The 25482-nt window shown below is 43.1% G+C and overlaps 1 protein-coding gene across 3 annotated transcripts in view; it reads left to right on the plus strand.

Moving 5' to 3' along the window:
* Window positions 1-25482, plus strand: part of MAPKBP1 (mitogen-activated protein kinase binding protein 1) — a 92451-nt gene that overhangs the window by 25986 nt on the left and 40983 nt on the right. For all 3 annotated transcript variants that reach the window (XM_056492118.1, XM_056492117.1, XM_056492119.1), the window contains exons 3-4: window positions 2922-3013; window positions 25056-25118. In XM_056492118.1, coding sequence (XP_056348093.1) covers window positions 2922-3013; window positions 25056-25118 — 155 coding nt within the window. The remainder of the gene's footprint in view (window positions 1-2921; window positions 3014-25055; window positions 25119-25482) is intronic.

Raw genomic sequence — 25482 nt, forward strand, 5'->3', positions numbered from 1 at the left:
GCTCTTTACACTAGAAAGTTTTTGAAGTTAAGACTGTGAGCAAAATAGGGAAAGCCTTTTTCAGAAAGTTAATCATTAATCTTTAGTCTAGAGACAGGTATGTGTTTCTGTGGCACTTAGTCTGTCAATATCAGGGATATGGCTGTGACAGTTGCCTTTTTCTAAAGGAACAAATGGTCTGTTGGAGGCCAGAAGATACTCCCTGGCAGTAAAATAATTAGACTGGAAGACTGAGCTGCTCCTTTTATGTCAAGCTGCGTGCTGACCATAGGAGAAAGGTAGACTTTCCACATCCTAGCATTGCCACAAAGTTTCTTGGCAGTGCAGCAGGGGACCTCCACTGACTTTAGAGAGAGAGGAGTAAGGGTGAACTTTTGGTATTGTTGAGGTGAGAGTGTCATTACAAATCAAGTAGTGCTCCTGTTGATTAATCTTCTTAAAGACTTGGAGAGGTCTGATTGGGCTTTGGATGTGCATCTAGATTGATCTAGTTGCCAGGGAAAGGATGATTTTTTTTTTTTTCTTTTGGTTGGTTTTGGTTTTTTTTTCCGTTTTCTGAATTTGGTCTTCCTATGGTTTCCCCCAGGCTGACAAACAGAAAATGAAAAGTAGAACATGGTTTTCTGCTGTTTTGGCCTTGAACAGGTAATTGCCATGCCAGAGCTGTCTGGAGTGAGGGAAATGGTGGAAGGTGTCAGTGGGCTGAGTAGGATGAGGGAGGAAGGAACTGTCCCCTCCAAGACAGGCTGCTGTAAGATCAGCTCAGCTGTGGTGTAAGACTGCACACTGAGAGGCTTGATAAATGTCCTTGTAGAGCAAAAACATACCTGTTGGTGAAAGTAGGTTGCTGAATTGCTGCTGACCTTGCATAGCCAAGGTCAAGCAGTGCCTTTTAGGATAGTGGCAATTACAGCCAGACTGAGCTGAAGCCTGCACTGAGCAGTGTAATCACAGCATTGCTAAATTGATGTTTGCTGACAGCATCAAGAAATTGGTGCCTTATCTAGATGGAGCTACTTGAATGGCACATGTCTCTTCCACTTCCTCCTTTGCTCTCAAGAATGCATTTTCTGTAGGATTTAAACCTCTTCTAGTTTGGGAACTGCTGATATTAGCCAGAATCTCAGCAGCAGAAGCATTGAGTTCTTTCTATATATTTTTGAGCTGCTTTAGAAAACTAGATATCCTCCTGGCATTCCCCACTCCTCTCCCCAATATCTGCATTTTTGTTCTAATATTAAGTTGAAACAAAACTAGTTCCTTTCTTTATTGGTGGATTCATAACTGCATTTTTAATTGCACGTTCTTACTTAACAAAAATCCAGTGGAGTTCTGTAAAAGCCAGAGATTCAGATTCTCAGTTTGCAAGGGAAGGGAACAATTTGGTGGTTTTTCATAATGTCTTTAAGTACCTGGGGTGTATTATTAATAAGAGGTAAAAAAAGGCCAAGTTGTTCCAGAGATTGGAATATGAAGTCTTCTACTTTCCATGTCACTGAATGCAGGCCAAATTTGAGCTCACTGAAAGCATGGCTCATGTTAAGTGGTGGCAGCTCAGCCCTGCTGTAGCTGCTGAATGAAGGTGGTTCTCTGTGTGGGGTTCCTTCTGGCCCCTTAGCTAGCAGCCTGAGCCATGGGCTGGGCTCGTCCTTGTGTCTCAGCCCGCAGCCAAACTCCTCGGGTTTGGTAAGGTGTGTGGTCAGGGCAGCGTGGGAAACCTGCCCCGCCCCTGCCTTTTGTGCTCCACGTCCCTATAAATGCAAGATGTTCATCTTCAGGGCAGCTATTAAAGTCACTAGTAATTATTACAATAGTAACTTCTTATGCTGTGTCCATGCCCCTAAGGCTTTAACCAAATATCACTTAGATGATGATAATTAAAAACAGGAGGCTGTGACCCAGTAAAATCCTTGAGTTTGGCACAGACAGCAGTGCCGAGGAGGAATGTTTGCATCAAATATATAATAAATAAAATGAAGCTGTGCAAATGTAAGGAAAAGGGAATAATTTTTTGTCGGTCAAAATAGCCCCAGGGCTGAGAACTGGTTTGTGCTCAGGGATTGAGTCCTTTCATGCCACAAAACAGATTTTGTAATCCCACTGCAGCATTTTGCTTTGGGGTAATTGCTGAATTCTGATGCTTTCTCTGCCAGGAAGTGCTCCCCAAAACATTGTGTCATGTCCATTTGTCACCTGTCCTTCTTATTTTGTTTATTTTTTTTGCTTTTATCAGCTTCTTACCACAGAGGCCTTTGTATCTTCCAAGTAGATCTTCCCAGTTGCATTTATTTTATTTTCCTAAAAACAGTGGAGGTCTTTGCCTGAGGGGAGTGTGAGGACATTCAGATAACTGTCTCTGGCAAGGGTCATTGGTATGCAGCAGGCTTGTGTATGTTTGTGGTGTTCTGGGGATGCCCTTGACCACTAGTTGTGATTTCCACTCAAGCACCGTAGGAAAACTGACTATTCAGTTCCTAGGAGTACAATGCTGGGACCAGGCTGAACCACCTACTACTGGATGGAGACAACAAAGAGAATGGGTCAACCTGGAAACAATTTTCAAGAAAGAGCCAAGCTTTAGAGTATGTTGCTTCTATTGGGAGGGTGGGAATTGGTGGTCAATGAATGTACATCCCAGCTTTTCACCAGTACTATCTGCTGCTTGCAATCCTCTATTTGAAATGCTCTGGTATAGAGAGAGTAATAAATGGGTCAATAACTCCTTCTCTGGACCCCAGCAGTATTTTGCTATGCCTGTACTGAAAGTTGAATGGGGTTACTTTTGTACGTGGTGCTTATCAGTGGATTTCTAGGAACCAGGGAACCAGTGTGAACCAGATCATCAGCATCTTTGTTATGGGTCTATTTGAGCTGCACTCAGATTTCATGGTACTTCCTGTTTTCTTTCTTCTATGCTCTAGGTGACTTTGGAGAAGGTGTTGGGCATAACCGTGTCGGGAGGCAGAGGATTAGCCTGCGACCCCAGAACTGGCCTCGTCGCTTATCCAGCAGGGTGAGTCACTGACCACATTCCTCAAAGCTAAAATAAACCACGACTGCTGCACTAACATAAAGATTCAGGGTGTTTCCACTGTCATCTTCTATAGGAAGCCTATTTCCTGCTCTTTAAACACCAGAGAATGATGAGACTCAGCACTGTTAGTGTAATTGGCAAGGGAGAGGGGTTGCATTATCAAATTTTAATGAGGTCCCTTTTAATGGAACTGCTCTCATTCCTCTTGCTCTAAGCTGGGAGTTAAATACATTTTGTGGACTTTTCACTGTGTTCTGTGGTGTGATGAACATAAGCATAACTCAGTGTGATTCTCAATCCAATAAATACCTAATGGAGCAAATGATGCTTTCAGTGAATTGACAGAAGCCTTATTGTAGATGCCCTGCAATTTATGACTTACCATGTTCCCCAGCCAAATGTGAGGAAGGATTTCATGCTTAAAGCTTGAACCTGCTTATATGTGGATTCTTTGGAGTGAAACGTATCTGTCAGTTGTAGTCTAAGTTCAAATAGAGGTATGCAGAAGGAGACTGATGGAAAGCAAAAGAGCTACCTATAGGGGCATGGGTGAGGGCTGGAGAGGTCTGCTGCAATGCAGGAATCAGAATGAGTTTGGCTCTGCTTTGAGCTTGCTCTGCTGGTCAGCAAACTGAAAGAGAATACAAAGGGCATTATCTCCAAGTCATATTCCATGGACATACTCTTAAGACATGAAAGCTGGAATTAGAAGACAAGAACTTCCACATTGATTCTAGATGATATTTTCAAGGGTACAGTAAGTGTGCTAGAAGCATTTGAAGATTTGTGTTTGTGGCTAGAACGAGAGATGGAGTCAGTGAAACTGCCTAGAAATTTTTGCCTGTCCTGGTGATATCCTAATTCACCAAATCACAGCATTGCTGTGGCTGGGGGAATCTCTTGAGATCATCTAGTCCAACCCTTGTGCTCAAGTAGGGTCTCCTCTAGCAGGTTGCCCAGGACTGTGGCCAAACAGCTTTTGAATATCTCCAGAGACAGAGATGCCACCATACCTGGGCACCGTGTTCCAGTGTTTGACTACTCTCACAGTAATACAAACAAAATAAAAACATGAAAATAAAGGGGGTTTAATTTTTTTTTTTTTTGCTTTGTGTTCAAATGGAATTTAATATCTTTTGATTTCTGCCTCCTGCCTCTTTTTCTATCAGTGGACAGTCTGTTAATCAGCAGACAATTTGAGGTCCACATCAGTGTTCAACAGCATCTGTTATGCTTGAACTCTTTGGAGTCAGGCAAGTGTATTCTGGTGTGTTTTGCCTCTTCCTATGTATCTTTTCTGATGCTGAATATATTCACACTTGAAGTTGGCAAGGAGAGAGAAGAAAATGAGTGCCGTAAACAGGTATTTTGGGCTCTTGCATAGCTGAAGATAGGTTAGTTTTGTTAATAGCAATGTCCTTTGATGAGCATGCCTGACATTGATTTAATCAAGTGTGAGTACACCTGAGGTTTCTTTTGGCTAATTAAAAGGTTATGTGATTCCTTAGGGCTTTACAGGGGAATTCATGTCCTTACTTGTTGGTGGTAACATTTCATGGCCTGAGCAGGAATATACTAGATGTGTGTTCTGAAAGTTTGAAGCCTTTTATGCCATGGCTGCTTTTGTGCCATGGCTGGCCTGTCTTGTGATACTGTTGTAATTTGCTGCAGTCAAGACAATCTTGAGTTAACAATCTGATAATCTTGTTCAGTTTGGGTTTTGTTGGTTTTTGTGGGGTTTTTTAATTTGGTTTTTGTTTGTTTGTTTGTTTGTTTGTTTTCCCATTCTGCTTTCAGTGAATGTCTCTTGATTTGGAAGAATCCTGGCCTTTCTGTTACACTGGCTTCATTTTGTTTATTTTTGTTTCTATTTAAATTACACAGACTCGCATAATTGGTAGGGCTGGAAGGGACCACAGTGGGTCATTCAGTGCAAACTCCCTGCTCAAGCAGGGTCATCCTAGTGCACATGGCATGGGATTACATCCAGATGGTTCTTGAATATCTCCAGTGAGGGAAACTCCACAACCTCTCTGGGCAACCTGTTCACTAAAAAGCTGAACTGTCACCTGCACAGTAAAGAAGCTTTTCCTCATATTCTGGTGGAACTTCCTGTGCATCAGTTTCTGCCCATTGCCTTGTGTCCTGTTGCTTGACACCACTGGGTAGATCCTGGCTCCATCCTCTGGCACCCTCCCTTCAGACACTGACAGACATTGATGAGGTCCCCTCTCAGCTGTCTCTTCTCAAGGCTGAACAGGCCCAGCTCCCTCAGCCTTTCCTCACAAAAGAGATGCTCCAGTCTCTTCAATCATCTTCACAGCCTGTTGCTGGACCCACTCCAGAATCTCCATGTCCCTCTTATCCTGAGGATCCCAGAACTGGACACAGTGCTCCAGATGTGCCCTCACCAGGGCAGAGCAGAGGGGCAGGATCACCTCCCTGGACCTGCTGGCAATGCATCCCAGGACACCATTGGCCTTCTTGGTCACAAGGGCACTGCTGGCTCAAGGACACCTTGCTGTCCACCAGACCCCCAGGTCCCTCCTGGAAGAGCTGCTCTCCAGCAGATCAGCCCCCAGCCTATGCCTGGGGTTATTCCTGCCCAGGTGCAGGACCTTGCACTTGCCTTTGCTGGATTTCAGGCAGTTCTTCCCTGCCCATCTCTCCAGCCTGTCCAAGGGCTGCACAGCCCTCTGGAGTATCAGCCACTCCTCCCAGCTTTGTCATCAGTGAACTTGCTGAGGAGGGATTTTGCTCCTTCATCCAAGTCACTGATGAACAAGTTAAACAGCACTGGGGCCAGTACTGAACCTTGGGAGACACCTCTGGTGACAGGGGTCCAACCAGACCCTGTGACAGTAATTGTGACCATCTGGGTTCCATTGCTCAGACAGAGCTGTGCATTTACTGTACACCAAACTACTTATGTGAGTCTGATGTAGCAGCCTGGATGTGGCTCATGCACAGTTGTTTTGTGGCCTATCCAAGCAACTTGGTCATCCTCAGCTGTACTCCAGTGCTTTCCCCATCCCACTGCTTGTGTATGGAGATTTTGCAATGCTGACATGCAGATGCTTTGCTCCTCCAGTCTTACCCCTAAAAGCTGAATTTATGTAACAACCCTGTATTTTCCTAAGAACACTTTCAACATACCTTGATTGATTTGGTTGAGATCAAAACAGTTGCCCCAGGCACTGTGACTTCATCCACATCAGGTATCACATATAAGCAGCTGTGTGAATGAGGACTTGTGCATAAGAAGCTTTGACATTCTTTGAGCATGGTTTTTATTTGGGTCTCTGGTTTGCCTAAAATAATTTTTTTTTATATGATTGTTTTTTCTGAGTTTTTCTTGGAGTTTCTGAGTCTCCTGGGAAGTTTCTTAAATTGATGAAAGAAGCAATTCCCAATGCAACAAAACTTGTTCCAGCTCCCCTGTGGTGCCAAAGAGCTGAGTGTTACATTGTTTTTTCCTTTTCTTCCCAATGACTTTTGCTCATATTATCCTTTCCCTGCTTTGACCCTAATGGGTCCCTCTCTGGCAGTGTGAGACAGCAGCTGTGCTGGTTCTGGTATGTTTTTTGTGGGATGCTTGTGTTACAGGAGACCTTTTCTTCATGTCAGCAGTAAAGGGCTAAAGGCACTGAGTGCTGCAGGTATTCCAGTCTACCACTTTGATGTAAGGCTGTTGTCTTGGGAGATAAGACAACATAAGAGAGAAAATGGTATCCTCTGCAAAGGTCTTGCATCTGCTGCCTGCATTCACCTGGTTTTATATTGTCAAGGGAAACAAACCCAAAGTTGCTTAACTGGATCTCTGTTTGGGTTTTGCAATGAGTAACAAAGCTGTTCTTGTGAGGGGGGTGCAGAAATCTACAGAATTTTTTACCTCTTGTGGTAGGACCAGTGCTCTGACCTTCTTTTGTTTTAATTCCCCAGCTTTGCATTTTCCCTGCTCTTCTCAGTTTATTCTCTTCTGAGGTTCTTTTTCTTTTTTTTTTTTTTTTTCTTTTTCTTTTTTTTTTTTTTCCAGTAGCTAGTTGAGGCTCTGTTTCCTAGAAACAAGAAGAGAAACAAAACTAAGAAAATCCTCTGAGGATGACTAACATTAAAAAAGGGAAAAAGGGTTTGTGAAATGTCTATCATTTAAATTCTAGACCAGCTGCTAAGGTAGGTTTAGTCAGCTTACCTGGTTTTGGTTTTGGTGTTTTGTTTACTGTTGTTTTTTAAGCCTTGTAGGTTGGTGTGACTGTTTGATTGATTTTGCTTCTCATTGTTCTTCTGTTCTTGGCTCTCAGTTGATCCTGATAGTTGGTTGAGAACCTGCTCTTAAGGTGAGGCACTTGCCTGCTTGAGGAAGCATCCTGTGCTTTTTCTTCTGAGGGGCAGGAAGGTAGCACTTTGTGACTTTAGTGTGCAATGCCTTTTAAACACTATGCTGTTATGCTGTGGGTCAGCTTAAGCATCCCTCTAGTTTGGCTCATCAGTTTGGAGCCACTCTAATAGATTTAAGGTATTTTTTACATTAGTGTTCCTTGCTGGGAAGACCGGTGTTTGATATATAGCACATGTGCTGAGTTGCTCAATCTCAACCTGTGTATTTTTTATTCTTTTCCCCTTTCAGCTCTTGCATAGTTCTTTATGTACAGCAGCTTCTGCTAAAGGCAGATACAGGTTTAATATAGTGAATTCTCTCTCACACATAGTAAAATGAGTTTCTCTGGCTTTCTCTCAGAAATTGCTGTAGACAATGCAGGCACAGGCCCCTGGCTAGCTCTGTGTGTGTGCAGTACATTTGCTGAACACATGATTTGGATGCCCCTGTATTCTGTCCCTTTTCAGAATGGATCATCTTCATTTGTAGATAGGAAGGCAGGGACAATAGAAGATGGATGATCCAAGGTAAAATGAAGATACTGAGTCTTTTTTCCTGCTACTTTTTGCTGCATGATCTGCTTGAGGAGTTACTTGTTCCTTGTTCAGCTTTATCACCTTGGGGTTTTTGTATAATTGTTTTGTTTTGAAGATAGGACGAGTAATAATCCAAAGTAAATGGTTGTATGAATGTTCAAATCAGAAAACTGCACAGTTGTCTCGGTCAAATTTTACTTTACTGCAATTGTGCTGTGCATGCTGCATGTCAGTGCAGCAGCCTCTCAGCAACATCCAGCCCCAGTCTCAGCTCTTTTCACTGTGTCTTTCCCTGTTGCACTCCTCATCCTCAGCTCATTTGAAGTATGGAGTGGAAGCCATTTAACTCTGTCAGCCCTTCTGAGTCATCCTCCTCCTGGCTGTCAGGTCCTGCACTGGCAGGCAGTGATGATGGTCTCTACCACAGCAAAGGAAGGAAGGGGATGAACAAGAAATGAGTGAATTGGTTTTAATCCATCCAGAGGCCTGCTCAACACATGTGTAGCTGTCTCACATAGCTGAGTAGTAAATCCCTGTGGAAGCTGAAAGAATGAAGATTTTTCTTTTCTAGAAGTGATTGTTGGTTTGCTCTCAAATACCTCTTTCCAGTTCCAGTAGATAGGCTGTAAGGCTAAATGGTTTCCAGCCCATCCACATGTGGAGTCTCTTGGAAAGTTTTAGTCATAATTTTCCATCATTATACAGATAGATTACTGCACAAAGTAATAAATTATCAGCTTAGAATGATTTCCCTTTACCTTAACCTGTATGTAACCCACAATGGAAGAGTAACATTTAGGATAAACATTGCATAACTTGACCAGGTATGATGTTGCCTCGCTCCTTCTTTCTTCCTTGATGTGCACGGTTTTGGCCAGCTAGGTACAGTAACAAGTTGAGGGGCAAATCCAACAGGTAACTGATGGTGAATGAGGCAGAATTCTATTCTGAACTGAGATCTTTCCAAGACTTATGACTATTCTGTCCAGGCTAGAATTATTGGTGACATGGACAATAAAATCCTGATTTGTAAAATAACAAATATTTCTGCCTTATTTCAGTGCCTGTTTTTATTAACTAATTGATCTCGTTCCTTGGGTGCCACAATGGTAGTTGCATTTAGAAAACTCTAGGTGCACAGAAGGAATCCTTTATTCTTTATAGAGCCAGTATATGAGCAGTTTGAGCAAAGCTCTACTGCTCTGTGCAGGTACAGTTCTTCACTGATTTTTACTTAGCATAACACTAATGCTATTGGGCTATATCCCAAATGCAGCCTGCATTGATTCAGGGATTTTGAAATACTTGAGCTGCTGGATTGCCAGTGGATAAATCCACTTCTGCTGGTGCTGCCTCCTTCAAGTTACTTGCCAAAAGCTCTGAAGGAGAAGTTCTGTGCTTTCTTTTTATGTTCTTTTGTAGAGGAGAATCCTGTGGCATTGTAAAGATTAGAAACCTACCATTAAATGAAGAAAAGTTCTTGTGTATGGTTCAAAGCAATTATCAGTATCTTTGGTCACATCAGAGGCAGCTTGCTTTGTCTTCTTAGAAAAAAGGACAGTTGTCTTTCAAGAGTTAGACCTCTTTCCCCTCCTCATCTCCCAGAAATCTGGAGTGCTGTTAATACATTTCTTCTGTGAGGCTGCTGTGCTTAACTTGCCATCTGGAGATATTTTTCAGCTGGCACAATTGTGGTGATGGGCTCAGAGATGAAGATAAGAAAATCCCCTTAAGTGAGATCATTAAACATAATTAGAATCTGTACTGCAGATTGGTTTGAGATGGGCCATTACAACCAAACCAAACAAAATTTTCTGTCTAAAGTGAACAGCACTGGGTTTCAAAAATAAGCAAAAGAAGCAGTACTAGCAATCACCTGGAGCAGTAGGCAAACTCCCCTGGTTTAAGTCTTTACCAGAATTGGAGTCAAACCTTTTAAATTGACTTCGAGGCCATTTTTATCAGCCAGTCCCCTAGTGTGTGTGTGGGGCTGCTTTCTATCTCTCATCTAATTAATTGAAGTTCTTTACCTTTGACAACCAATATAGGACATAACATTTGGTAGAATATTAAATAATGATGAAGCTGTGAAACTTCAGACCTGCAGCAAACCTGTTGCCCAGCAGAAAAGGGAGAAAAATAGGACAAAACCTCAAAATAGCTGGGCAGAAAGACTTGTTACTAAACCGGAGGGAGTCTGTCGAAAAGTCAAAAGATGTGCCAAAAGTACTGCAGCATTCACTGAGGACTGCAGCACTGGGGTGCTGTCTGACAGCTGGGGGAAATGTGTTGGGAGCTGAGCTGCTGAGTCTGAGAGCTCAGCTGCTGGGTGGGGAGCTGGTTAATGCCATCTTTGCCAGCTGTGGAGTAGCTCTTGTGGAGGACAGTAGGAATCCTGTGGAATGCTTGGCTTCAGACCTTGTGAGACTTCTACATTGTGTCACTCTTGGTATTGAAAGACGAGTCAGTGCAGTGCTGATGTTTGGTGTTGCCAGGTTCCTTTGAGACAAGCTGCTGTTGTTCTGTACACAGAGTGCTGTTCTCCTGCACACAGAGCTTCTGGGTACTTGTCCCAAGTGCCATTTGCTAATCCAGACTTGAGGTTACAGGGGGGTGGGTCGCTGTTCCGTAGCCAGCCACTACAGCTTGGGACAAATAGAGATGTAATGTGATGCTTTATATACAGTTACTATTTGAGGGTCTGGCATCAGCAATAGGTCTGATATGGCATCCTCCTTCAAGCCTCCAGGTACCAATGTATCTGCTTATTCCCTGTCTTTCAAGAGAAGCCATGTGATATGAGCCCTTTCTCCCAAAAATTTCTTTGTGTACCCCACTCTATCTGGGATCAGCCTGTGCTCATCCATGTTTTGTAATTCCTTCCTTCTGTCAGGCACCTGGAAAAGGCTGGACTTTGCAGCCACCCATTCTCATATTCAAATTTGCAGGGTTGGGTCCAGGAAATTCATAGAATTTGGGTTGGAAAGGGACCTTTAGAGGCCATCTAGTCTAACCCACCCTGCAGTAAACAGGGACATCTTCAATTAAACTAGTTTGTTCATCTATCACTCCTCTGGGCAACCAGAGTTCCAGTGCTTCACCACATTACTGTTTTTGTAAAAAAACTCTAATTTTAATCTATTTTCTTTTAGCTTAAAGCCATTCCCCCCATTTACTACTACAACAGTAGTAGGTTGCTAAAACGTTTGTCCCCATGTTTCTTGTAAGTTCCTGTTAAGTATTGAAAAGCCACAATAAGGTCTTCTGGAGCCCTTTCTTCTCCAGGCTCAGCTCTCAGCCTGTCCTCACATGAAAGGTGTTCAGTCCTCTAGTAATTTTTGTGGTTCTTCTCTGGACCTGCTGTGACAGGTCTGTGTTTTCCTGTCCTGAGGGTTCCACACCTGGATGCAGTACATCAGGTGGGGTCTCACCAGAAGTGTGTTGTTCTGTATTCTTTATGTTGCTCTATATTTGGAATGATACTGAGGGTTTGTCCAAAGGACAGGAAGACTTTTCTGAAAAAAGCCAGCAATAGGGAAGAGCCAGTGTGTTGTAGGGCATGGGGAACAGACTTCTTTTCTTTATATTTTTAGTCTGTCACAGGACTGGCTGGTAGAGAAAATCACTTTGTTTCTCTCAGCTTGCACCTTTTCCTAAAAATAAAAGCAATAGTTTTCTATTTTTTCCCTTATAGATAATAGGAGTTGGGTGTTAAATAATGGCTACTAAAAAAAAAGGAAAGAAAAGGGATAATGTGAAAGATGCTGTGTTGTACACAAGTCCTTACCTGTGCTAGTTTGGACACTCTTGTCCCAGGACCACACATTAACCTTCCCTCAAGGTGGTAAAGCCCACAAAAACATGTTGTGCTGCCTTTCAGAGCCTCTGCAGTGTGATGCTCCTGCTCAAAGTCCCACAGCTGGTTCCACGAATGGGACATGAGCTCAGCTGATGCTGTAGTACATGTACACACAGAAAGTTAAGGATGTGGTTATGGCAAAAAACTCCAGATGCTACTGGCTCCATTCCTTCTGTGTCTGTTTTCACCTGTTCCAAGTGCTGAGCAAGCCTGGTTCTTAGAGAGAGAGGAGAGCAAAATGGGGCAGTGGTGGAAACAAATGCTCTCAGAATGGTTTGTAGAAGGAAATGGGATGGAGTTCATGTAAGCATCCCTTCAGTGGTGTATTTTACATTTTTCTTCCCCCTCCTCTTTTTTTAAACATCAGAATGCTTTTAAATGCAAATTCTTTGGCTACTAATTAACCTTTGGACTCTGACCCTTCAGTACCACAACATGGCACACCATTGTGTTAAGCACCTTTTGGGCTTAGCTGATGGTGAAATTTGGGATGGTTTTTAGTGTAAGAATGAATCACAGGACCCTTATTATGGGCCAAAGAAAGCTCCTTTTTTGCACTGTCTGTGTAGGCAGTGTGCATGTGCTCTTCCCACCATTGGTGGAAAATCTTGGAGAGGGGTTTTGTTCTGTATGTGATGCTGCAGTGGTGTGAAGTTGGGTGCTGTGGGTAGGGCAAGTAGTTAGGTAGCTTCTGTCCCACACTGTCTCACACAGCTGGTGTGGCAGGTCCAGGCACTGCCTGTGCAATGTTTCTTGGGGGGCAGGAAGTATTAGCTGAGTCCTCAAAATGATTAATGTTAGTGTAGATTTTTGCTGTTGCCAAAAATGTTAGTGATGAAGAAAGTGAGAACAGGGAAATGGGAATGCTTTTATCTTTGCAAGGCTGCAATGAAAATTCTTGTCACAGCAAAAGCACTTAACTGCCCTTGAAATCTCTCTATGCTGGATTCCTGAGGCTGTGAGCAGGGAAAGGTAGGGCTTTTTGGAGGAATCCTGCAAGTGTGTTGCTGTTTGAGTTGCTTGACAAACTGTATTAAGGAAAACTACATAGTACATTCTTCTTATTGCTGCCAGCCTAGTTACAGGACAAATATATCTAGTTCCCTCAAAAGGAAAGTGCCATCATGCCTGTCACAATAGCTACAGCAGTTGCTATTTTAATGATTGTATTTGGCATATCTGATTTTACCTGCCTTAAGAGAAACCCTGCCTGTCCTCAGTCCTTGAGTGTGTCAATTGGATTTTTAAATTGGGAAGCAAGCTGGTAATAATCCCATGTAGATGGCTGGTTTGTTACTTTGTGCTTTGGTCTCATTAACCAGCATTAACCAGTGAACTAAAGGGAAGTTACTATTTAAAAAGAAAATAGGGAGAGGAGGAGGAGGCAGCAGTCCCGTGGTGAGGGTCATAAACCTGCAGTTTATGTGCAAAGAAATGGAAGCAAGAGAATAAGCATGACTACTTTATTTAATAACAGAGCTAAACCCTCCGGTAGAACTCTGCAAGTGGGAAGCTTTGACAGGTTTGGAAACTATTGCATGCTAGGGAAACAGGGAAAGAGGAGTGTTGCAAAGCTCTCAGTACTTCAGCTGTTTTGGAACATGTAGGCCTTTTCTCAGCTTGAAGCTCTGCAACCTGCTGGGTTTGCCCATTAGCTGAGAAAGAAGGGGGACAGCAGAGAGAACATGCCTGTGTACCTGCAGGTAGCAGCCTGCTCTCTGCTCTACCTGCTCTGGATCTCTCCAGTTTCACCTCCTAGCAACCAGTGCCTTGGTGCAGCAACACCACTGGCCTGTGAGCCAAGTCCTGAGCTTGCATAAGAGCAAGGAGGGGGGGAGTGGGGACTGAATAGCAAAGTCTGGGATGAAAATGAGATACCAGCCGCCTCAACTGAGCTCCACCCTTTTCAAGAATCTCAAAACAGGCACCGTGTCTCCTGGCAACCTTGAGACAAATCAGAGTTTAACTTAAAAGAAGTACATACAGTCTAAAGGACATATCCCTTCACCAGGTGTGAACAACAGGGAGTCACTCATTTTCCTTTTTCTGGAAGACCTGGCACTGTAGATGGTCTTGGGTTTCACTCAGTGTCAGAAGGCAATGAGTTAAAGGTGACAGAGCATCGTGTTAGGATGTTAGCTAGGAAGTGCCAAGAAATGGTGTATTTTGTTTATTGTAAGCATGCCCTGACTATTGCTTAGGAACCAGTTGTAGGACTTGGCCCCCTCCCTGCTGCAGTGGAAGATGTGCCCTGCAAGGCATGCACACAACTGTGGCCTGTTGTGCACCCGAAAGTGGTTCTTTCAGCTGGCAGCCAAAGCCAGGGCTGATACCAGCCAATTTCTTGCCTTTGGAGTCAGTTGTTATGCTTTTTCAACACTACCCTAATACTTTTTAGGAAGTACTCTTAATATTGTACTCTAACCTGACAACATTTCTCTGTGACAGAAGATGCAGATATACAAGAAAGCAAAACTGAGTTTTAACATGATTACTTCTCCTTCTAGGAAAGAAGGATCTTTTCAGATCTCCTGACAAGTGATGCTCATTAACTACTATGAAGAAAAATTTCAGTGCATTTAAAATGCTATGTGTTATGCTGAAATAGAGGTAAAGCAGAAGTAAATGTTCATCTTTTGTTAAAGGCAGAGCTGTCACAAAGTTTCTAAAAAGATAACGTGGGCAGAATTGAACTTTGCCAATCTGGCAATGTCTGAGCTGTTCCATCTGTGAGAAGTGGCAAGGCTGGGAGAGGGAGCTGGCATGAGCTATGGATGTTTGGGCCTGGGAGCTGCAGCAGGCTTCCTGTGTATTGTGGTGTGGACAGTTGTGGGGAGGAGCAGCCCCCCCCCCTGCCCCTTCTTTCAGCATCTGCCAGCCTGACCTTGTAGGGTGCTGAGTAGGCAAGGCTGGCAGGAGGCTTTAGTGCCTTTTTGTGGATCTGGCAGCCTGCTGCCTAAGCCAACTGTGAGCTTTGCCCATGCCTAGAGGAGCAGAAAACAACTGGCTATTTGAACAAGTAATTCTTTAACTTGATGCTTTCCAAGAAGCATTTCTTTTTTTGTGTGTGTGTGCTTGTTGTTTGGTGTGGTGGCTTTTTTTGTTTGTTGTGGTGGGCTTTTGTTTATTTGTTTGAGTGTTTTTGTGTGGGTTTTTTTTTTGTTTTTGTTTTTTTTTTTTTGACACTCTTGCAGAGATATGGCCTGGATTATGCTTACTGAAGCATTCAAGGGGAAAAGCTGCTCCAGTTTCTTTGCCGCAGTGGGGGCTTTTGCTGCCTGCTCTGGAATGCAGAGAGATCAATAATGGGTCAATGGACCTTGGAGGGATCTGCCCACTACCTTCCTCACCTGAGACTATCCAGGGAGATGGTGGTGGGGAGGGGGCTGGCAGAGAGGGTTAAATTTCATTTCTTTTGTGTTTTGCTCCTTTGAATGATGCCATTTTAATATTGATACGCTTTGTGCTCATGGTAAAACAGTTAAAGCCCTGAGGCATCAGCCATGAGCTGTCATGTTGGTCTGCCCCAGATGATTAGCTTGATATATGGATCTTTCTCCCTGCTCTTGAGCTGCTCAGGCACAATGAGGGCTGTGCATGCTGCTGGAAATAGAGGTGCTGGCCAATTGCTTGAAAGCAGGTTATATTTTCCTTGGGGCTTTGTTTTAAAGGAAAATTAATTTTCAGGTTTTTGAGGCTTCATGGCATGGTGTCAACTGCTCTTGCAGAGAAGTTGGTGCAAACCCGAAGTGTACAGCCAGATTTCTCTGTGCAATCCCAGCTGGGTCTGCAAATCTCTGCAAAGACTGCTTGATCCCAGGAGGGTACCTTCAGAGAGCTCGCATCTTCTCTTGTTATACATTGGGCTGGAAAGCTGAATTTGCTCAGCACTTAATGGCAGATTTGATTATTCTGCAGTAATTTTATTGTAAACTTTATTCCTCTTTACCTTTTTCTTGCCTTTCCCTTTAAGCTGCTCTTTGCCTGTTTTAAAAGATTTTAGTTTTTTTTTCTTGAACTTACCTTTCATTGCTTTCTCTTCCCCTGTATGTGTGTCTTTTCTCTGAGATGTTTCCCTTGGGCTTTGTTGTTCACAGGCAAAGAGGAAACACCCCTTATATATGGGCTGTAAATGTGCATAAATAAAAAAAGTCAGGAATTTATTATTGGTATAACTGAATTCATAACATTCTAATTCAAGAATCATTTTACTTTACCACTAATTATGACAGAAAAAGGACTACTAGTGCATTAGGGTAATTCTATATAAAAATGTCTCAACAATTATGATAATGCAATTAAAACTGTAATACATTTCTTTCTTTCTGTTTGGTTTTCCTGGTGTTATGCTTATGCTGCTCCTCTGGATCTCAAAGTCAGTTGTTGAGGGTAAATCTTCAGCTTTGTAGCCCTTCTCTGGGAGGAGTATGATGTGGGTTTTACTTGTTTCTTCCTTACTCCAGTATTCACCTGGATAATTTTTAATATGCTTGCTAATACACTTGCACATCTTGCACTTGTACAACTCCACAATGCTTCTGGAATTCATTATATGTGGTGTCTTTAATGAATTTTGGATAATTTTCTTTGTTTTATTTGCTACCCTAAAAGCTGTTGGTTTTTTTTTTTTTTTTTTTTTTGCTCCAGGTCTGTATTTTTTTAAGAGACAGTGGGGAGACTGTTTGCAGCAGTTTGGTCTCCAATGGCAAGCATGTGCCTCCTCTCTTATCATCCCATTCCTGTACTCCTCTGCACTGCATCCTGCTTCTGCACTTCTCAAGGCCTCTGCTCTCATACCATGCCTGCAGTTTTCTCCACTATGCAGTCATTAGTTGTAAATATCTCAGTCTACATAAAATAGCTGTTGGTTAACATTGTTTATATAAAACTATGCTGTACTCCACAAAAGATAAACAGAACTAAACCAAATCATCTATAGACACCTGGTCAGTTAGAGAAATTGCTGTCACAGCTCAACCAAGTAAAACAGAGCTGCAAGCAGGTCAAGAAAAGTTCAGAGCACGCAAACCCAGGAAGACCAAGGCCTTTGAGATTCAGTAAAAAGCTTGTAGCCTGTTGCTGAAAATGGCAAGTCTGGGGCTGTCAGCCAGATCCTGGTTGAAGAGGGACTGGATCTTGAGAGCCTGTGGAGGGGTGGAGCACAACTGGGGAGCAAGAGATCCCCAAAGCAGGTGTCTTGGCTGGTCTGTCAGGACAGATAATTGTTCATTTCTCCTTGTTGATGTGCCTGAGACAGCTGTAACTTTGGGAGATCTCAGCATATGGAAACAGGTCCTTTCCCAAGAATTAACACAGTATGCTGTGAATCTCTAGTGTTCATCCTGGAAGAAGTTGCATTCTCTGTCTTGCATGCAAAGGTTGTCAGGTTTTGAGCCATGTTCTGTCTGTTTCATCTCTCCTGGTCACACCTGGAACCAGCCAGATGATGCTCAAGGCTCCATTTCCTAGTACTTCTCAGTCTTTCTTGTCTCTCTGATCAGCACATTTTCTGGTCATTAACTATTTCAGTGATCCTTTTGTTCCTCCAGTCTACCTATCACCAGTTGCCCATTGCTCTAACCTCTAGGGCTGCTGCTCATCTGCAGTATTCTGTGGGTGTTTGGCAAGAGCACTGAAATAAAATGCAGCTCTGCAACTCCTAGCCCAGTTGATTTGATACTTCATGTAGGTGTATTGCTGGCATTGCTTCCCTACCCCTAGGGAAATGAATGGTTTTGGAGAGAGAGAGGTATGTGTAAATGTTACAGTCAGCTGTGAGCCATATGTATGCATGTGTCTGTGTATATACCTGCATATATATATGTGTGTGTGTCTGTACAGGCATTTGTCATCAGTGCCCTGTCTCTTTTGGAGCTTGTCAGATGTGCAGACTGACAGACAATTCAGTCTAAGTACAGCTGCTGCTTTGTGTGGCTTCATTTTTCTACTTACCTTTGCTGGAGGACAGGTGGAGTATTCTGCAATGCAGCAGAGATGGTCTGTCCCTGGTTCTGCAGGACAGGGCTTTACTCCTGGTTTCTCATTCATGACGGTTTTATTTTTCCCCTCTCCTGGTTTTGACTTGCTGAAAGGAATGGGGTTGTTTTGAAGGTGAAGTTCCTGCTGAATCACTGGTGACTAGGTAGCTCTGAGCCACAGCAATTAACTGGAAACATTTTCATCTTCCTTACAACTGTAATGATTCCCAGTTAGTAAGCTGGTTTAAATTCCATCGTTTTCCTCTGAGGCCTTTTTTCCCCCTCTGCTTTCCCTACATGCACTTCTTGCCCAAGTCTTTCACAATCTGTGTCTGGCTTAGTTCTTTGCCTCCCAGAAAGGGTGCCTCCTTAATGTGCAGCTCTGTAAAAAGCCATCACTCTCCTGAGGGCACTGCTGCCATGTCTCTGGCTCCAGTGTGGCTCCACTGGAGTTGTGTACAACTTACCCAGTGGGAGATGGGACCCAGGCTCTCTTTCCTCTCTGCATCCATTTCATGCAAAGTATTTTCCTGAGTCATCACCCTGCCTTATATTTGCCCAGTATCAGAAGGGTTGCCAATTTTAAAAATCTTCCTCCTCTTCTTCTGCTCTGCCTTGAAATAGCATGAAAAGCTCCCATGGTAGGTTAAGGATTTTCTATATACAGTAGTTGCAGGGGGATGAGGATATGTTGCAGTGAGATCAGCTGGATCTGCTAGAAGTCAGTGTAGCCAGCCCATGTGGACAGGCAGCACCTTCACTCTTGGAGGAAGCAGGAAGGAAAACTGCAGTTTCTCATCTGTGGTCCTGGTAAAGCTGAAACTTCAGTGGTGCCTTGTGTATGAAAGAAAAGAGGCCTGGGTTGGTCGATGTTACAGTCATAATCTCTGCTCGTTATTGAATCTTTTTATCTGTCCATGTGTTGAGCTTTTTTAAAGTATTTTTAAAGCATTTTGGATGCTGCTTCAGATCTGTGCATCTGTTCCCTGCCATCTGCAGCTTGAGGTTAGAGACACAGCTGGTTGTTTTAAAGATATGGTCTGGCAGGTGGAAACGGGCTACTGAGAACAGCCAGTGGAAGCTGTTGGCTGTGTGGCAGGAATTTTTGTTGGTTCTCCATGTGCAGGGCAGGAGCTGAGGAAAAAGCTTTCTGGGCTTTTCTTCTTCACCAAAAAATTAATCATTGAAAACCCTGCATATTGGCACTTAGCCCTGTCCCCTCATCTGCAGCAGGGCCTGTTCAGGTAGACAGGCACTAACCACATTGGCAGCAGATCATGAGGATAAGCATCCTTGCCAGATGACAGGGAGAGAAAGCTGCCTGTTTTTCTGGATGTTATTAGATCACATAGGTATTGGTGGGGATTTTGAGGGCCCTCTGCTTTGAGGCTCAGTTAGTGTGATGGACAAGGTGAATTCAGTAGGCTGAAATGGTGGTAAGAACAGAGGCTGCCCTTGTCTGTTTGGGGACTATCCTTATAAAGTCAGTTCAGCTCTGCTGCAATTTCCTCTGCTGCTCTCTCTGCTCTAGGTGTGGGTGTTCACTGTTGCAAGATATCTCTGAAAGTCAAATTTCTGGAGGCTGAGCAAAGAGTCTGGACAAGTATCTTAAAATATACCCTGTTATTCCTTAGGACTGGGCTATTGGAGGCAAGAAATTGGACTTTAGTTTGTCACAGTTCTACCTGTGGTTTTTGGAGCAGAGCCTATTGTATGATGTGCTTAAGTTCCCACTCCTGCAGATTTGGGGTGCTATGCAGCCTTTTAAATAGACCAAGTGTATCCCTGCTTAGCAATCAGAAATTTCTACTCTATTAGTTTAGTGATGCTAAATATATCATTGACTTTCTTTTTCACAGTGGGTTTCTTGTTCAGTATTCATGGCTTTTCATGAGCCTGCTCTGGTTTCTGAAGCATGAATTTAGCTGCACCTCTCAGGCTCCCACCTTTTTAGTTCTCCCTGTCACAGATTGGTACAGGGAGCTCTGGAGGCTTTTCTGCTCAGGCAGTGACACACAGCTCTTAACCTCTCAACAGATAGATCTTTCTTCTCAGCATGCATGTAATTAATACAGTTTGCATGAAAATACCTATTCAGTTACATAGTCAGTGTGCACATCCTCTCATCGCTGTGAACCCACTCCCAGTACTGGCTGGGAATTAAAGAAGCTTTTTGGCAGGCAGAATTGCCACATAGAAAATTAACACCAGCTTCTGTAGACACTGCTTTCCTCTGATCAAGCTTCCCATGGCAACCAATGCAGTGTAAAAAAGATTTTGTTCTTATCAAAGTCTTTTTTTCCTCATGCATTTAGTGCATAGGAAGCTATTGGACTCTCATTTGAATAGCTTTGGGTGGGGGGAAGAGAGCAAAGTATGAGCCAGAAATTCAGAAATGGCCCAATTTTGAAGGGATGGGATTGTTTGCTCTTTTCATTTATTCTTGCAGTGGCATGAAAGGAGTATATTGTGGGGGAAAATAACAAAACTAATGTTTGTTTTGATGTCTTAATGGAGTTTTCTTTCCTCTATACATCATCCTCTTTATAGCATAGACTCCATGCATTTGGGAGAGGAGGACTTGACACATGAACTTTGCCTACAGTCATGTGTCCCATGAGATAGGGAAATGCTGAGTTGGTTGGTAGCTTGGAAAGGAATGCTGCTGCAGCCTTTTAATTTTCCCCGAATGCCTTGTAAGGGGAACCTGTAGAGGAAGGAAAAGGGAAAACAGACTTCTACAGAAATTTGTTTTTTGTCAGTTTGCTGAGGAAGGAGATGGGTGGGGTAAGGCAGTTGATAATAGAGGGATGTTCTGGGAAACAGGAGGACAATAAGAATAAAATGCCCAGAAACTATGATTTGGTAAGTGCAGAAGTGAAGCCAGTAAGAGAAAAGTCAGAAGTAAAGGTGGGGGGAGCTGCATGGAGTGACCCACTGTCACTGACTTAGTGAGTCAGATAAATGTGTAAATGTGTGTGAATTTGTGTAAATGAAGTCTGTAAATGAAACTGAAGTCTGATTCTTCTCCACTCCTTATACGTATTTATCCTAGGAAAATTGCTTGTTCTTTATATTTTGTGGGTCTTTTTGCTTTTGCTGGAGCCAGTGGAAACTACTGTGACATTCTGTGCTTGTCTCTTCCTGTCCTCTCCCTCTCCCCCTTCCCTCCCTGTTTTTCATCTGCATATATGATGCACAGTTGTGAACATAAAAGATAGTGCCTTCATGGAGGTTTGGAAAGCTCTGCAAGGAACCTTTCTTGTTGGCTGATACAAATGGGCTCCCTGATGGAAATGCTCATGTTATCAGTAAAAACTTTTGACGTTGCTGTGAGAGCTAATTCTGTCCTACCCTTGTATTACCTGGATGCCCTACAAGAAATAGGCATACTGAGAAAGATTGCCCAGCCAAGCTGTTCATAAAAGCTGCTTGCATCAGAAATGTGTGCTTAATAGTTGTGAGGTGGTACCACAAACCTAGAAATGATACCTTTCAATATGTGTGCCATTGCCAACAGCCTCTGCAGGAACCAGAATGCTAACAAACAGGATCTTGATCTCAGCTGGCTGAGTTTCTAAAAGTGTCCTGGAAATCAGAACATACTTTTGGATTTAAAAGGTGTTGTGATTATCAAGTCTGCAGCTGCAGAGGAGGTAGGGTTTGTGCTGAAACAAGACTGCTAACAGTGTCAATGCTCTCAACAGCTAATGTGTGCCAGGCTCTGTAGGTCTCATGCTAGCTGGCACTAGCATTCCAAAATATCTCTTCAGACAAAGATGTCTTGAACACTTGAATTTATTGTGAAAGCTTCTCTTTGGGAAAGGGGTAGAGTACTTGCAAAAGGTAGTGTGGCCACTGTGGGACTTTGTGTTTGAAGCACTTTGCTTTGTCTACATGCACAGTTGGAAGCTGTGAATAAAAAAATCAGTGCTCTTTACCACACATCCTTTCCTATCCTCCTGGCTGTAAAATACTGAATGCAACCTTATAAAGAAGCAGACAGAGGTTGAGGATGGTTGGATGGGTGTATGCTCTTTAATGCAACTAATTTTCAATGGTAGTTATTTTTATTATTTTAACTACTGTACGATTAAAGCAAGCATAAATGGAAAGGAGTAGATACTTTGACTCTCTCGAGGGCTTGATAGCCTGACTGGACTAGGAGGCAGTGTGGAGTAGGTGGATCAGCAACCTGGTCATTCAATGTCTCCATTCAATTTATTTTGCTAGACTGATTTCCTTTGCTAAAACGGAGCATGCCCAGAATATTAATGGGCTCTGAACTACCTTATTTAGGAAGCTGCTGCAGGTTCTTTGGGATCAAGCTGAGCTGTGGGTGTCTGAGCAGGTAATGGAGGCCACCCTGTGTCACTGAAGTGTTTAGGCTGTAAAAGACCCTGAGATCGTGGCCCATTAGCCTAACACAGCCAAGTCACCACTAAACCATGCCCATGTGCCACATCTCATCTTTTAAATACCTCTGGGGATGGCAATTCAACTGCTTCTTTGGGCAGCCCATTCCAGTGCTTGGCAAGCTTTTCTGTGAAAAAGTATTTCCTAATATCCAATGTAAACCTTCCTGATGCAACTTGAGGCTGTTTTTGAACACTCTAAAGAGATTAAAGAACTAGAAACAGTTTTTGCCTGTTGTGGAGATGTGCTCTTTAGGATGGAATGGACTAGAAACCTTCCCAAGCATTTTGAGAGCGAGCTAATTTACAAATGTGGGTGCTCCTGACTCCCAGAACAGGATCTGTGCCCCACTGTATGATTGATGGTTTGTGGTTTGACATCTGGCTGAACAGGGGGCCTTGGATTCGGCCGAAGTCTTCATTGCCCTTGAATGTGGCAGAGAGGAGAGGAATGGTGGAAAATCAGCATGGGACAGCATTGCAGTAGGGTAGCTTTTGTTGGGTGGCAGTTAATTTAAGAAAGCAAGTTCAGAAGACTAATTAATCCTGGCTAAATGGCTTTGTTGGCAAGAAGGTCATAAGTAATTACTAAGTTATGTTAATAATTAACTGACAAATCAAAGTATCTCCTTCTGCTGAGCTTATGAGTTAAAATTACTATTTCATGCTATGAATTGGTGCTTGCTCAGCAGTAAGGAGATACTGTGATTTATCCCCCTGCTCCTGCAGTTAGTGTTTGTTAATTATGGGTCATACTCAATGAATCAAGCATAGAGTTGTCTAAAGACAAAGTTAAAATATCCACATTTGTGATGGCTGCTCTGGCACTAGGAGCTGTATGGATTTTGGAGTGGTTTGTTGATTTGCCTTGGCGTGTGAGCTGGATGGTGGTTCTTACCCCCCTGTAGGCTCTGGATTTGGCCGAGGTCTGGAGAGGGGGGAGGAAGCCTTCTGGTACAGTGTTCTGGGATGCCATTGAGCTAAAATTTGTGATTGTAAGTGGCCAGAAGTTCTGTCCTGTAAGTTAATAATGACAAAGCCCTGGGCCTTTGTGGCTCACTACACCATTCTAGGAAGTGGTTTGTTTGCTTGCCTGGTTTGAAGAGTGTGGTTTATATTTTGTTTCTTTCCTCGGTTTTTTTAAACTGTGTTCACTTCTCTGAAGTCCTGTTTCTCTGCTGAATTCCTTACAATAAAACAGAAACTTAAATTTAAGAGCTGCATAGGAAACTCTTTGCCAAGATTTCATGTCTTCCTTTTATTCTTTCTGGTTTCTTGAAGTTTATTTTAAGCACAATTCATCCTTGTTTTAACTCTGCAGGATTTTGGTCCATTAACCCTATCCAACTCCACATAATGGGGTTTTGCTTTGCTTTTCTGATTAGCTGGAGGCTCGGGATTAGATAGGTTTTCACATCTGCTAACTTCCTATTTCATATCTTGTGATTTGCAAGGCTTAACCTTCCCTGACTTGTTAATGGAACACAAACCACCTGCTTCTTTGCACTAATCCCTCAGAAATATGTAGCGCAGCTTTGACTTGAAACTCTCCAGTTTGGTTCCCCAGGGCAAAAAGTGCAAAAGGATCAATCCTAGTCTGAACAAACTACTTATCTACATTTTCTCTGCTCTTACACAAAGTTACATCTCCAACCATGGCTATCTGCCTTTTAACTGTCAAGAAAGTTTGGTGCCTTTATTATTTTGGCCTTCAGGGTGTAAGGCATGAGTGGATAGGGGTGTGTGAAATGGCATGGCTGGAGAGGAGAGTAGTCTAAAGGAAGGGGGGTGTATCCTTTGCATCCTTGGTGCTTTGGAGGCTGCCTTTGAGCTAGCAATGTTAATGGAGTGTGGCAGATTCAGCCAAGGACTCTTAGCTGGGCACAAGGTCATCAGAGCAATACCTTTTTATTCCCTTAACAGCATGTTCTGTTACTGGTTATTACTGTGCTCTGCTGCAAAACAAATGCTGTTGCATGAAGATTTAAAATTGGTGTATAGGGTGTTTGTGGGGAGTTGGGAAGGCTGCAGTACCTGTGACTCCTGTCAGTCTAGTTGTGGTGAACTGAGGCATGAAGGCAATGTGCTGTGGGCAAGAATAGTGGGAATGGGATCTCTTCTCCTTCCTTACCCCCCAGTCAGCAATAGAGGTGTTTTGCTCCCAGTGGAGGTGATTATATTGCTTACCAGGATCTTAGTATTGCTTGCTTTAGCAGTTCATCTTACTGCAAGCCTCCTGAGCAAGTTGTTTATGCAGATAGACTTCTTAGGTCAATAGTTTTTTGGCATCATGTCTCACTTCTCAACCGCCAGTCACTTCTTGTGCTACACTCTGTGGTCCTGTCCATTGTTAAGGTCAGGCACAGAAATTTAGTGCCTTTAATTCCCCTTCATCCCCTCCTAAATCTTTTCCAGAAGATCCCCTCTTTCCTTCTTCCCTACCTGCTTACTCTTACACCAGACAATGCTGGTTTGGTGCCTGGTACACAGGGTCTCTTTTATGGCAGGGGACATAATCCGTTAGGGCTTTGCACAAGCTTTCATGGTCAACGTTTCTGTCCAGCTTGAACAATCTGACTCAAGGTTCCTGGAGTTTGGAAAGGTAATTATTTATGGTACTAGCAAATGGTATTCCTCAACATGGTAGAGATTTATGATTTCCCTCTGGACTGTTCCTTTGCTTTGTGTTTTCTAGTTAACCTCAGCTCAGTCTGAGATTAGGGGATAAAACAATTTTTTGGGATTACTTTGCTGCCCTTTATTTTTTTTTTTTTTTTTTCTTTTCCAGGAAGGATAGCTCTTTGGTTATCCTTATGCATGTGGTGATGTAATCTTTTTCTGTTTCCTCCATCTAGGTGTGTTGTTGTGCTCTTCAACCCTAGAAAAAATAAGCAACACCATATTCTAAACAGCTCCAGGTGAGTAAAGCTTTAAGCTGGACTTGCTTTCTGTGAGGTGAATTCGAGACTTTTGGCTTGACTGAAGTGCAGAAGCTGCTGTTGCTCCAGGCTAAATCCCCTCTGTTAGAGTTGCCCTGGGGACAGGCTGCCTGCTGCTTTGACTCCAGCTCCTTCTCACATGAGATGTTATTGCTGACAAAGTGCCTCCTCGTAAACATTGTGATCCCAAGAGGAACTGCTAATGGTCATGACATGGAGGAGATCTTACTACAGCTCCATGGTATCTGACTTTTTTTTCTCCACCTAAAACGATTACCTCATTATTGAAGCCAGCAGTGTGACATGGTCCTGCACCTGGGATAAAGGTGCAGTGATGAACCTC

Source organism: Oenanthe melanoleuca, chromosome 5, assembly GCF_029582105.1.
Source record: "Oenanthe melanoleuca isolate GR-GAL-2019-014 chromosome 5, OMel1.0, whole genome shotgun sequence".
NCBI lineage: Eukaryota > Metazoa > Chordata > Aves > Passeriformes > Muscicapidae > Oenanthe > Oenanthe melanoleuca.